This window comes from Meles meles, chromosome 17 (genome assembly GCF_922984935.1).
Source record: "Meles meles chromosome 17, mMelMel3.1 paternal haplotype, whole genome shotgun sequence".
NCBI classification, from domain to species: domain Eukaryota; kingdom Metazoa; phylum Chordata; class Mammalia; order Carnivora; family Mustelidae; genus Meles; species Meles meles.
The window spans coordinates 45,802,893-45,817,468 of NC_060082.1; the positions used below are offsets into that span (position 1 = coordinate 45,802,893).

At 45.0% G+C, this 14,576-nt stretch overlaps 1 protein-coding gene across 4 annotated transcripts in view; it reads left to right on the forward strand.

Moving 5' to 3' along the window:
• Positions 1-14,576, forward strand: part of FAM20B (FAM20B glycosaminoglycan xylosylkinase) — a 45,247-nt gene that overhangs the window by 16,292 nt on the left and 14,379 nt on the right. For all 4 annotated transcript variants that reach the window (XM_045982750.1, XM_045982751.1, XM_045982752.1 and 1 more), the window contains 2 exons: positions 3,155-3,241; positions 6,461-6,570. In XM_045982750.1, the coding sequence (XP_045838706.1) occupies positions 3,155-3,241; positions 6,461-6,570 (197 nt within the window). The remainder of the gene's footprint in view (positions 1-3,154; positions 3,242-6,460; positions 6,571-14,576) is intronic.

Genomic DNA, 14,576 nt, shown 5'->3' on the forward strand with positions numbered 1-14,576 from the left:
ACTGAGGCTGAGGGAGAATAGCCAACTGGACAGGGTCATCCTGCCGTGAGTGGCGTTGGGATCGGAGTCTGAGCGGCCAGTGTTCTGCCACACACGTGTAATTCTCTTCGGTTTGTCTGCCTTCCCGTAAGTGTGAGGACATGCAGCACCCATCATCAGAAGTCGCTAGTTTAGTCTTGAGTGATGGAAAGAAGGCAGACGAGAAACAGAAATGAAATTCACGTACAGAGATGAGTTGTGGGCATTTCGTGTTTCAAGAAGAGGATGTCCCCTGCATAAGCGCTGTCTCTGCGGGGGGCTTGGGGGGCAGCTGGGCCAGCAGGAGGCGTCAGAAGGCAGGTACTCCGGGTAGTGCGCCCTGTCAGGCCTAGTCCAGGCGCTTGGCAGGTGGCGTGGGGTCTTCGGACCAGGTAGAGGTGGAGGGCAGGAGGCCCAGGAGGTGGAGAGTGATGCAGCAGAGAACCATACAGACCAACCCGGTCACTCTAGCTTCATCTCCTGTCTCTCCACCACCACATCCGTCCCTGTACCTTCCTCTCCCACACCTTCCTGTGGACCCCGTTCGTTCCCCCTCCATGTGCCCATGTGAGCCCTGAGTTCCCAGCTTGAAAACATGCAGGGACCTCGTGTTGCTCACTGGACAGAACCCAGCCTCCTCAGCCTCATGGTCCACCCCGCAGTCTGGTCCTCCGTTCCACACCCTGCTCTCGATTCCTGTCCCACTGGTCCCTGCTCCCCCCATCCCCATGTCACTCCCAGCCCCAGGGGACTGTCCCCGCTGCAGTGGGAGGGTCGCCCTCTTGGTCACGGCCCCTGGTGACCTGTGCTGGATACACCTGGCACCGTCACTGGCTGGCGGGGGGGGGGGGGCGGGTCCACATTTCAGTGCTTGTAGAAATTGACTCTGGCCCCGAGACACCTAGCAATTGCTATTCTGACCCTGGGGGCCTCCGAGGCTATTTAGTTCCAGTGTAAGCACAAATTAATGTCCTTGGTCAGATGCTGATGTCCTTCGCCAGAAGGATAGGAGTGATTTATTGGCGGTTACTATATGAATTTTGCTGCTCTGGCAGTGACTTAAGATGGCTCACTCTCTGCTGAGAGGAGGCTCTGCGCCCCGGCTGCTGAGACGGCACGTGCACCCCTCTCTACGAGCCGCTCATGGTTTCTGGGCTTCTGGAGCCCCGATGGCCATGTCCTCCTGTCAGAGATGGGAGACATGCAGGGTGGGTGGAATTTTGGGGCAGACAGTGAGTGATGCTTTTATTTGCATGTTATGTTAGAGAAGTGCTTTTTTTTTTTTTCCCTCAGTGTGGTTGGTGTTCTGGAGGTAGATGGGCTTTCACGGGCCAAGACTAGTTATGGTGGGAAGACAGCAAGATAGCAGTTTAGGCCTCAGAGGGGGAGAAGTAAGGGAGTGATCCTAGGATGTGCTAGAAGGGACCTTGGAGATTTGTCCGGCCAGGCAAAGCTGCTCCTTTGAGCGGTGAGACACAGAGTTGGGACTCGCCACAGTTCACGCAGCCCACAGGGAGCCAGGGAGGCCGCAGCTCTTTGATTCTTATTCCTTCCCTCTTCTTTCCCTCCCTCCCCCTCCAGGCCACCCCCAACGTCCCTGGATTCCTGTAGGGTTTAACATTTCACCCCGAGCCGAGCCGCCTTTCGGGGTATTGGAAAGCTCTTGAACATTTCACTGGAAGGAGCGGACTGCGCAGTGCACACATGTCCCTGTGGCTCCGCTGCAGCCCGGCACAGAAGGTGTTCCAGCACTGTCTCCCAGCTCTGTGGACAGCCTGCAGCTGTGTTGCCAGAGACGCGCTCCAATAGTGTCTGCTTTTGCTGCAGTTCTATTTAAAAATTGAGGCTTTATCAGGAGGCAGCCAGTGGAATCCTAGGTAGGCTGAATAATGCTTTGACACTAGAAACGAGAAACGACGTTGGAGCGCACCGACCATGCTAAGAAGAAACTGGCCTCCCAACCAGGGGGTGACGCCAGCTGTCTTCCGACAGAAGTGTTTGTCACTTTGCCTTGATAATGTGTTTTGTGGGCATGGTTTGTTTCACTTTTGACTCCAGGGTCATTTACAGCGAAGCTCACAGCCTCTGACAGCACCGTCGCCTACTTCCCCGGTCCATGGGTCCCCAGTGGAGCAGCTCCTCTTCCCTCCAGCCTCCGTTCATTTCTATTTTACACTTGCCTGGAAAGCGTAATGGGTCTTTTGATTCAGGGAAATGCAGGCCAACAGTAGCGCTCATAGGCAGCTTTACTGTCTTCTTTCTTCCCAATTAACCATTAGATCGTATCTTTCTTTATGATTGGTAGAAAGAAATATGCCAGTTTTGATTATCTTTTGTTGATGTCATGCATGTGATGGAAAAATCCTCAGAGTGGAGTTGAAGATGAAAGAGATCTTGGAAATTGCCCCCCAGTCCAGCCCCTAGTATGTTATAGAAGAAGACTCAAAGACCCAGAGAAGAGAACGGTTTTGTTCAAGGTCACCCAGACAGGTGATGACAGAATTATATGCCGAGCTCCCGTGCCCGTCCGGTGTCCCTGCCACCATAGCATCGTAAATGTAAACAGAGAAAAAGAGAATTGTTTGTCAAACAGCTTTTTTCAAATGCACCTTTGCCTGCTCATCAAACAAACACTGAGGCATATCAAGACCGTTTATTTCCAAGAAATTTAAACTTCTCTTACAAGCCTTGCCATAGCCGTTCTGGTAACACAGACATTTTGATTATAGGATTCCCTTCATTTCTTCAGTTGAGTCTAAAAAAATGGTAGCAAACATTCATTAAGCACCAACTGTAGGCTTAACATCATGGTAGAGATACAGAGATAGTCCTTGCCTTCCAGAAAATGACCTTTGAGTTTTACTCAGACTACATGGAAAGTCTTGTAGAGGGGTAGAAATAACGTCTTGCGTGTGTAGTCAGAGAGTGATTGCTGAGGCAGATAGAGAAATCTAGGTTCCTTCTCCACTTCATCTTTACCCCCTCTTCCAGATTCGGCCGAATCCACAGCGGTACTCGGCTTTGGCAGGGAAGACGTCCGTAGGGCGGAGTCAGGCATGCCTACATTCTGTTGCGCTGTCACGTGTGGTGCGGATGTAATTCACGTCTCCATCTGTGCTTCCCGTTCACTCTGCAGGTATAACCGAGACTATGTGGTAGAAGGGGAGCCATATGCTGGTTATGATAGACACAATGCAGAGGTAGCAGCCTTTCATTTGGACAGGTATGTTTCATCCCGGAGGGTTACTTTGCTTTGTTTCCATTCAAAAACGTCTTGGAGAGGACTTGTAGACTCCTTCCAAAGGGAGCAACACTAATAACTTTGACTTGGTACCTACTCGAGGTAGTTGATTGACGGATTCCATTAAAGTTGGACAAGTCCTTCGTAATCTGGGTGGTTCTCAGAAAACCAGAGTAAATATCTTCACTGTATACTTTTTAAGATCATTTCCTTCTGGTATGCTCTCTGGCACAGTGAGTGAAGATATTCTTGGTAAAGAAAATGGCAGGATGCAAACCAGAGCTGGAACTCAAGTCCCTAAACTGAACTGATCATTAATTGGGCCTGACAGTACTGGTTTTTTTGTTTTGCTTTATTTTTGTTTTAAGTAAGTCATACTCACTTATCCTGGAAGCATACAGCATGACATGTATAATGAATTTTATTATCCTTCACGCAGGAGATGCTTGGCTTTAGTAACCAGAATAATTCCAAAAGCAAAATGGATATAAATTCAAAATATGTAAGCTAACTAGGAACATTAGTATTTTTTCAGCACAGGGCTCGCCGAGAGCCTGGTAACTGGAGTGTCTGGTAGCTCGCTTGCCCTTCTGAGCAGCTCCTTTGTCCGGGCATACTGACAGACTTTAAAAGAATTATTCACAATAGTTGTTAAATGAATACATAAAGGAAACCAGAAGAAAATAAAGGTGATTTTTTTTTCTTTTTCTGGATTAGGAAGGATTTTCTAGGCATAAAAGCAATAATTGAAAAATTGCAAAGAAAAAGCTATTCCGGCAGACACAGCTAAATAAATTAACTCCAATGTCAGGAAACATCAAATGAAATTTGAAAGCAAAGTAGGAGAAAATACTTGAATCTAATGTAATCCAAGCATTAACAACCTTAATATATAAATGTTTATACAAATCTGTATATATGCTAAAACTTTAATAGAAAATGATCTAAGGGCACAGTTGACTGAATAGAAATTATCAGTTGCTAATAAATATGGCAGGGGGGGTTCATCCTCACCAGTAACAACAACAACAACAAATCCATTTGAAACAATGGGATATTATTTTCTTCTGCTGAGAATGGCCAGGTTTAAAAAAAAAAAAAGATACTATATTGGAAGGAATGCCTTGAGATTTGGATGCAGCTTGTGGCATTATTAATCAGTTCCATCTTTCTTTTTACGAACTCTGGCATTATATATCGGAAACCTGAATGCTCTTGGCCTTTGGATGAGTAACTACCTTTTTACACCAATATCTAAGATATTTTTAAGAATGAATTTCTAGGAAGTACCCTGGAGAACTAATGGAATTCAGAGTTACATATATCCAGGATCTTAGCCGTAGCGTGAAATTTTCAGTAGTGAAAAACTAGTGGCAGTCTAAATATCCAGTGATAATGGAAAAGGTTAAATAAATGTAATAAATGTTCACAATACCATGAATTTTTCGCTGCCTCTTTTTAAGACCTAGCAGTAGAGAATTGGGTAAATCTTGCTCCTCACTTAAAGGCCTGCTAGCATCAGTCTTTCCAAGAGCTCATTTGTTTCCTCGTTTTCTTCATTCCCAACCTGGTGTCCCAGTTGACAGACACCAGCAGCGTGTGAAGATCGTTTTCCCCTACCGATACCAATATTTCATATACCAGTATTTCATCCAACACACGAATTTGTGTTCATCTAAGATATGTAAAGGGTACCTCATTGTTAGTGATTTTTGGTTTTCCGCAGTCATGATTAGCAAAATTTAACATGTCTGTATCTTTTCACACCACAAGGCCTATTCATTAACTTAGAACGATGTAGTCTTTGTACAGAAATCACTCCCTTTGACGTTAATTAAATCTACTAATGTTTCAGTTCATGACCTGTGCTCTGGGAGGTCTTGCATTTCAAAGGGAAGCCTCCCTCAGAGTCTGAACCTTCTTCTCTAGCCAGGCCCCCTACTCCTTTTGTTAACTGCCATCCCAGCCGGGCTCATAAGCCCCCGTGACATGGCCCCTCGGCACTGGACTGGCTGTTAGTGGTTGGCCTGGCGGTGGTCAGTGGGGAGAAAAAGGACCTCCCCGCTCTCTTTACCAGCCATGGCTCCTGCTCCTTTTCTGCTCTGGGTTGGTGTTTCCCCATTACATGAGGATTTAACCACCTTGTCTGACCACAGGAGGCTTTCTCGATCTTTATGTTATTTTGACCCATCTGTTGATCACTTTTGTGGCTTTTCGAAGATTGATTTTAAGACCGTCAGCAGCCCTGAACAATGCATTATTCCTTTATGCAGCTGTTTGGAAAGGTTTTATCACGACATAAGGAAAGGCTCATAATGAGTGAAAAGCAGGATACTCAACTGCATTTGTATAATCTCAATTGTGTGTCTATACACAAGTGTGTGTGTGTGTGTGTGTGTGTGTGTGTGTGTGTTTACATACATATGTAAAGGGAAAAAATGCTCATACACCAAAATGTCAGTAGTTATTTCTGGGCTTTGCAATTATGGATGATCTTTATTTTTTTCATCATAACTTTTCTGTATGTTCCAAATCCTGCCCCTCCCAACTTTTCTTCAGTGAGTGTATTTTTTAGCCGGAAATTTCATTTTTTTAAAAATGATTTTGTTCAACCATAAGGTTGATCTTTTAGACCATTAGAGAGAAGCATCTTCAAATATATCTGTATATGTGCTGCCGAAGCGAGCACTTCAAATATATCTGTATTTAGTTGTTCTGTGGGTTTATCTTTTTAGATTAATCTGTATAGTTTTCTGCCAATGTGCTGTTTTATCCAAAGCTTTGAACAGATGTATGGGTTTAAGCCCATTTTTTTAATGCTTTATTAAAATTTGTTTACAAGTTTTACTGTGAAAAATTTCTAATGAATTAGAATAGTTTAATGAATCCATATACCCATTCCCCAAGTTTAGCAGTTGCTTTCATTTTGCTAGATTTGCCTCATCCCTTTTGCTGAAGTGCATATTAAAATATATTACATACATCTTGATGGCTCAGTCGGTAGAGCATGGGACTCGTGATCTCAGGGTTGTGAGTTCGGGCCCCACACTAGCGGTAGAGATTACTTAAAAAAAATAAAATACTTAAAACATGTATAAATAGAAATATACATATATATACCTACCAATTAGCAATATCTTTTCTTTATAAAATACACCCCCCAAAGATTTTTCTCTTCTGTTCTTCAACCTCCCAAACCAGGATTCTGGGTTTCCGTCGCGCCCCCTTGGTGGTTGGCAGATTTGTTAATCTACGGACAGAGATCAAGCCCGTTGCCACGGAGCAGCTCTTGAGCACCTTCCTAACCGTAGGTAAGATTATAGAGGACATTTAAATAGGGGAGTAGTTAATAAGTTAAGCGGGGCATCATTGAGCAAGCTGGTTTGTGACTTTTAAGAATTGAAGAACTCAAGGGAATACAAAAACAAATCGGGCCACTTGTTTTTAGGTTACTGGGGAATATGGATCTAACGGTAGGTAGGTGGCCAGAAAGTCAGAGTTTCCCCTAACATGTACTTGGCTGTGTGAAGGTAGGAAGTGAAGTCATTTACTGATAGTGTAAGTTTCCTTCTGCCTGATCTTTTTTTTTTTTTTTTTAATATTTTATTAATTTAAGAGAGAACGCAAACTTGAATGGGGGGGCTGCCCGATGAGCAGGGAGCCCGATGCAGGGCTCGATCCCAGGACCTTGGGATCATGACCTGAGCCAAAGGCAGGCACTTAACTGACTGAGTCCCCCCCCCCAGGTGCCTCTCCTTCTGCTTGATCTTAAAGTAAATCTCAGACTCAGATTTTGTCCTAAATCCATTACTGTATGTGTATCTTTGACTTGGTGGCTTTTTCATATACATGTACTTTCTTGGGAACTGTCTCCTTAGAATTGAGGGAACTATAAGGCAGCTCTGAAAGAGGGTCAGAAATGCCCTTGGAAGGTTGACTTTGGGCCTGGAAGATGACCACTGCCTTCTACCCCACAAGGGTCAGCCTGTATCCCACTGTGCATGGACTTGACTCTGGTCCCTGGCCTCTGTGCTCTGTTCTCTCACTCTGAGATCAGGCATCTGAGCTAACATTCTCACTCCTGTTCTGCTCATGGGCACAGTGAGAATGGGAAGAAGTCAGAGGTACCATGGTCTCTTGTCTCAGCCTCATTGTGGTGAAATTCTCAGTGACACAGTGCTCCGTGTTACGATATGACCGTTGAAACAGACATTGCCAGATGAATTTCACCTTGCTTTGCTAGAATGAATGGATTTATATTTGAAATGAGGTGAAATTGAATATTTTTTAAGATTTTATTTATTTATTTGGCAGACAGAGATCACAAGTAGGCAGAGAGGCAGGCAGAGAGAGGAGGAAGCAGGCTCCCTGCTGAGCAGAAAGCCTGATGTGGGGCTCTATCCCAGGACCCTGGGATCATGACCTGAGCCGAAGGCAGAGGCTTTAACCCACTGAGCCACCCAGTTGGCCCTGAAATTGGATATTTAAAGGACTTGTGATGGAGTCATCTTTCAGAATTCAAACCTACAAGGCTAAGGCTTAAGCTGTTCTTACAAATAACCCAAAGCAGTGTCGGTGATTTGTTTCATATGTTTTCTAATCACTTTTGCTGGTCCAGTTTTGTGCTCTGGCAGACATGAATTCCTGATGGATGAGAGGAGGTCAAGAAGAGTAGGCCAGAGCCCCTGCTCTCTGGAGACTCATAGAAGGTTAACTCTCCTGCATGGTGCCGAGTGTGGGGGATGGAGACTCCAGGATAAAGTTTGTAGAGGAGGCTATTAGCAACTGGACTGAGTATTGAAGAATCAGTAGGAGCTACCCCGGCAGCAAAAGGAAAGGGCATGAGGCAAAATAATAGGAAGTCATCATGGGAACGAGGGCCTAAAGACCTGGAAGTACACAGGACTGGTACCTTTGGGGAATGAGCTTCTGGATACAGCCTGCAGCACAGGGCAGTGTTTGAGTGTGGCCTGCCGTCACAAGGTCATGGACGGTGTGGCTCAAACAGTAGAGACTTATTCCTCACAGTTCTGGAGGTGGGATATCGGGTCAGGTTGCCAGCATGCTTGGGTTCTGGTGAGGACCCTCTTCCTGGTTATATAGTCCTGGTTACTATAGTCAGCCACTGTCTTGCTGTGTCTTGCAGAGAGAGAATGAGAGAGGAATCACTTCTTAGAAGGACACTAATCCCAACATGAGTGCTCCCCTCAAAAGTCTCACCTCTAGATACCACCACACTGGGATTAAAGGCTCAACATCTGAATTTGGGGGTATACAAACATTCAGGCAGATAGAAAGATTGCACTGGAGATAGGTTTTAAATAATGAGCTGACCTTAGCACAGTTTTTTTTTGTTTGTTTGTTTTTTTGTTTTTTAATAAAGATTTTATTTATTTGACAGATCACAAGCAGGCAGAGAGGCAGACAGAGAGAGAGGAGGAAGCAGGCTCCCCGCCAAGCAGAGAGCCCAATGCGGGGCTCGAACCCAGGATCCTGGGATCATGACCTGAGCTGAAGGCCAAGGCTTTAACCCACTGAGCCACCCAGGCGCCCCCAGTTTTGTTTTTTTTTTTAAAGATTTTATTTATTTATTTGACAGACAGAGATCATAAGTAGGCAGAGAGGCAGGCAGCGGGCGGGGGGAAGCAGGCTCCCCATCAAGCAGAGAGCCCAATGCGGGGCTCAATCCCAGGACCCTGAGGTCATGACCTGAGCTGAAGGCAGAGGCTTTAACCCACTGAGCCACCCAGGTACCCCATCAGTTTTTTAAAATATTAGATAACTTGATATAACAACCAAATTCTGCGTAATCCTTGCAACTTGACAAAGCACTTTCATACAGTTACCTTATGTTGATCCTCTTGACAAAAGAGTGCAGTGAGTAAGGGAGATTTACCCACATAAATCAGCTCAGAAGAGCTGGAGGACTTTCCTGAGTCATGTAGCTACTCTTAACCAGGATTCAGACCTCGATTTTCAGACTGTCTATATTTCATCTGCTAATATTCTTTCAACACAATTTAATTTCCCTTCTATGTGGTGGACTCTGAACTGTCTAGAAATGAATGACACCTCCCTGCCCTCAAGGAGCTTTGTTTGATGGGGAAGCCAGACATGTACAAAGGGCCTGTGGCGGCATGGACGGAAAGGGGAGATGTGCAGGTCAGGGTGATGGTTCCTTAGTGAAGGTGGCGTTTCATCCAGGTCTTAAAGGGAGAGTAGCAGTCCCTCAGGGAGATACAGTGGGTAAGAACGTCCTAGGTGTTGAAACTTTCAACTTTTTTTGTACTATAGACTCTTGGCATGGTGGAGAAGCTTGGGGATCTTTCCTTAGAATAGTGTTTTTTAGGGGCACCTGGGTGGCTCTGTGGGTTAAAGCCTCTGCCTTCAGTTCAGGTCCTGATCTCAGGGTCCTGAGATTGAGCCCCGCATTGGGCTTTCTGCTCAGCAGGGAGCCTGCTTCCCTCTCTCTTCCTGCCTGCCTCTCTGCCTACTTGTGATCTCCATCTCTGTCAAATAAATAAAATCTTTAAAAAAACAACAACAAAAAAAAAACAGTGTTTTTTTGTTTTGTTTTGTTTTTAAAGATTTTATTTATTTATTTGACAGAGAGAGATCACAGGTAGGCAGAGAGGCAGGCGGAGAGAGAGAGAGAAGCAGGCTCTCTTGCGGAGTAGAGAGCCCGATGTGGGGCTCGATCCCAGGACTCTGGGATCATGACCTGAGCCGAAGGCAGAGGCTTTAACCCACTGAGCCACCCAGGCGCCCCAAGATCAGTGTTTTTTAAAGGCACACATTTGAATACATAGACTTACAAATGAAATCAATAATATTGAAATCTAGTTTGCAATCTACAAGCTTGTGCTTTGTTATTATGTAACACATTAAATAACAGATGTAGCAGTGATCCAGTAACTGCATAATTTCAGACAGCACAAATGTTACTTTGCAACATCTGCAACAGCGGTTGATATGATATGAAAGTCTGTGGTTTCTTCTGGCGAAAGAGTCACAGGTAATGCTAATACCACCATGGTTTGCTTCCTACTGCCATAATCGAAGGAACGCTAAGTTTCACATAGAAGTTAATGAAAATAAAGGGCCTGGGTGGCTCAGTCAGGTAAGCATCTTGGTTTCAGCTCAGGTCATGATCTCAGGGTTGTAGGATTGAGTCCCATGTCAGGCCCCACGTTAGTGCTGAATCAGCTTAAGCCTCTCTCTCCTTGCTCTGCCCCTCTCCCCTGGCTTGTGCATGTGCCTGCGTGTGCTCTCTCTTTCTCAACTAAATAAATCTTTAAAGTAAAGCAGTTGTTAATGAAAATAATGTGACTTTGTTCCCAGCCAGTGCACAGGCTCCTGAGTCAAGTCTGCTTCAGGGGGAGGAGAGCGCGTACACGGGTGACGAGAAGCAAGAGAAGCCTGTGGCAAGCTCAGGGCAGTTGAGCCGCAGTGAAGGGAGGCATGGGGCTGGTGAAAGAGGAAGGCTGGTGGTCAGGACGGTGTCCAACAGGCCTCGTGCACCAGGCTTAGAAGTGGAGACCTTTTCCTTAGACACTGGGCGGCCATTAAAAGAGCTGGAGCATGGGGGCGCCTGGGTGGCTCAGTGGGTTAAGCCGCTGCCTTCGGCTCAGGTCATGATCTCAGGGTCCTGGGATCGAGTCCCGCATCGGGCTCTCCGCTTGGCGGGGAGCCTGCTTCCCTCTCTCTCTCTCTCTCTCTGCCCGCCTCTCTGTCTACTTGTGATCTCTCTCTGTCAAATAAATAAATAAAATCTTTAAAAAAAAAAAAAAAAGAGCTGGAGCATGGGAAAACCAGATTGGAATTTTGGAAAACCAGCCACGGCAGTGTCTGGGGGCTGCACTGGGATGGGGGTGAGGTGAGAGCTGGGAGCGCGTGGTGGCCGCTGTACTCCGCGCGTGTACAGGGTGAGTCATCGCTCGAGCACGGACGGCGGGTAGGAAGCGTTAAGGGACACTCAGCAATTAGAATGGAATGAATTTGGTGAACATTTGGGCTGAGTGGGACAACTGAGAGAGAAGGAAAAAATTAAGAATGACTCCCAGTTCCTGAATTGGATGACTCAGTGTATTACAAAGCTGTCAGCTGTCTTAGGAATGTATGAAGAGGAGGAAGATCATGAATCAAATTTTGGACATTTTGTTTTCTTGTGTGAAATAACAAGAAAGATGTATACCGGTCTCTGCCCCCGGTGCCTGACGGAGAGCTCAGAAAACCCTGGTAAATTCCTAAGCCATAAGAGCACGGGGAGTATCTCTCGTTCTAATGAGGCGCTGTGTGTGGGCTGGTCACCAGAACGACAAGCCGTAACTGGAAACCTGGAATCCTCAGCTCCCCGCCCCCCATTTTCCAGGGAGGGGAGAGGGATTGAGAATAGAGCTAATAATAGACCACGCCTACTAGAGAAAGCCTTCATAAAATTCCCAATAGTATGGGGTTTGGGAGTTTCCAGGTTGGTGAAGCAGGATGCTTTCATGTGCCGCCCGCCAGGCCCCAAACTCCATGAGGACAGAAGCTCATTGTTCTGAGACCTTGCCCTGTGTATGTCTTCATCGGGGCTTTTGATATGTGTCCTCTGTAATACACAAATAACCAGTGAGTAAACTGGTTTCCTGAGTCCTGTAAGCCTCCCTGGCCATTTTTTTTTTTTTTAACTGAAGTGTGATTGACATTGACATTTGCTTATATTAGTCTCAGGTGTGCATCGGAATGACTTGAAGTTTTATTTATGGTGAAATGATCACCACAACGTTGGGTTAACATCCGTCATTATACATAGTTATGGGATTTTTTTCTTGTGATTAGAATCTTATGATCTATTCACGTAGCAACTTTCATTATGGTATTACTTTAATAGGCACATTTCTGTACTTTACATCTCCGGACTGATTTATCTTCTAACTGGAAGTTTGTGCCTTTTGACCCCTTCACCCATTTCACCCACCCCTGGCAGCTGCCAGTCTGCTCTCTGTATCTAAGAACTTGGTGTTGGATTGGTTTTGGTTTTGTTTTTAGATTCTGCATATAATATATATGGTATTTTTCTTTTTCTGACCTGTTTCATTTAGCATAATGCCCTCAAAGTCCATCCATGTTGTTGCAAATGGCAGCATTTCATTTTTTTTATGGCTGAGTCATATTCCGTTGTGCATATACGGCACATCCTCATTCACTCATCAGCGGACACTTAGGTTGTTTCCGTGGCTTGGCTGTCGTAAATAATGCTGCGGTGAACGTGGAGGTGCAGATAGGTTTTCAAGTTAAAGTGTTTTCTTTTCTTTTTCTTTCTATTTTTTCTTTAGGATACTTAGAAGTAGAGCTGCTGGGTCGTATGGGAGTTCCATTTTTTTTAGTTTTTGAGGAACTAAGTATGGGAGTTCCATTTTTTTTTTAGTTTTTGAGGAACCTCCATAGCGTTTACCATACTATGGTACATACCTTACTAAGCCAATTCACATTCCCACCAGTGGTACCCAAGACTTCCCTTTTCTCTACATCCTCACCAGCACTTTTTGTCTGTATGTTTAATGGTATCTTGTTGTGGTTTTGATTTGGATTTCTCTGATGACCAGTGATGTGGAACATCTTTCATGCACCTGGTGGCACTTGTATATCTTTGGAAAGATGTGTATTCAGATCTTCTGCTCATTTTTTAATCAGATTGTTTTTTTGCCTTTGAGTTGTAGGAGGTTTTTTTTTGGTTTGTTTGTTTTTTAATATTTTGGGTACTGCCCCTTCTCATTTTGTCGATGGTCTCTTTGGCTGTGCAGAAGCTTTTTAGTTTGATAAAGTCATACTTGTTCATTTTCGTTTTTGTTGCTTTTGTTCTTGGTATCATATCCAAAAAATCATCACCTCATCACCCAGACTGATGTCGGGGAGTTTACTGCCTGTGCGTTCTAGGAGTTTTATGGTTTCAGGCCTGATATTCAGGTCTTCAGTCCATTTTGAATTAATGTCTGTCTGTGGTGTAAGATAGTTTTCGTTCTTCTGCATATGACTGTCCAGTGTTCCCAACAGCATTTACCGAAGAGACCGTCCTTTCCCCATTGTATATTCTTCTGCCCTAGCAAATCAAACCCCAAGATGGGGCTCATGGAAACCCCTGATTTACAAGCCAGTCAGGGGGCGCCTGGGTGGCTCAGTGGGTTAAAGCCTCTGCCTTCAGCTCAGGTCATGATCCCAGGATCCTGGGTTCGAGCCCCGCATCGGGCTCTCTGCTTGGCAGGGAGCCTGCTTCCTCCTCTCTCTCTGTCTGCCTCTCTGCCTGCTTGTGATCTCTGTCTGTCAAATAAATAAATAAAATCTTTTAAAAAAAAAAGACTGTTTATAAGCCAGTCAGAAGCGCAGGTGACAACCCAGGCTTACAGCTGGCCTCTGAAGTGGGGCATAGTCTCGTGGGACTGAGCCTTCAACCAGTGGGATCGGTTTCTGACTCTGGGCAGACAGTGTCAGCATTGAGTAGAATTGTAGGGTGCCCAGCTGGAGTCGCAGAATGCAGTTCTCCACAGTGAAATTGGGTACAGAGACTTACCGTGACAGGAGCATCCAGAAGTGAATGGTGACGAGTCATTTAGGGGCTTTAGAAAGTCTACAGCTTAGGAGAGAAGTCTGGGCTGGAGGGTTAGGTGTGGTTATTAGAGGTGGTAGTTCATCCAAGAAGAGCACCGAGACCAAGGTGGTCAGAAAGCCAGTTACAAAAGTTACAAAATCCAGGAAATGATAAAAGATTCAGAGCCTAGGCAAATTAGATATTGAAGTCTGGAAAGAGATTGGAGTGAGATTGTTAATAATAAATAGCTGGCATTGATTGGTCTCTGACACTGTGTCAGGCTTTGTGCTGAGCATTACTGCAGATTATCTCACTCCTCACAACCCAGTGGTAGGGGACTGATAGCTATTTTACAGAGAAAGCTTAGAGAGTTAGGATCACATGCCCAAAGTCTTATGTCTAATGACTATTGAAGGTCCATATTTTAACCCCAGAAACCTAACCCTGCTTCCCACTCAACCATCACGCATACTCCGTTCACTTATGAAGGGTCTTACCAGACTCAGGAGTTCGGATTTTGTCATGTGGGCAGCAGGTTTCCTACACCAAGCAGGGTTTTGCTTTGTTTTCTAACTGTTTTTTGAATCAGTAATACATTCACCTAACTCAAAGTTTTTAAAAAATATTAGAAAGATTTCATTGCAAAGTTTTCCTTTCTCCTCCATTCCCTTCTTCCTCCCGGTGGTCATCTCTATTGGTAATTTCTTTGTCCTTTTGGTATGAAATAGGAACATATATTTTTACTTA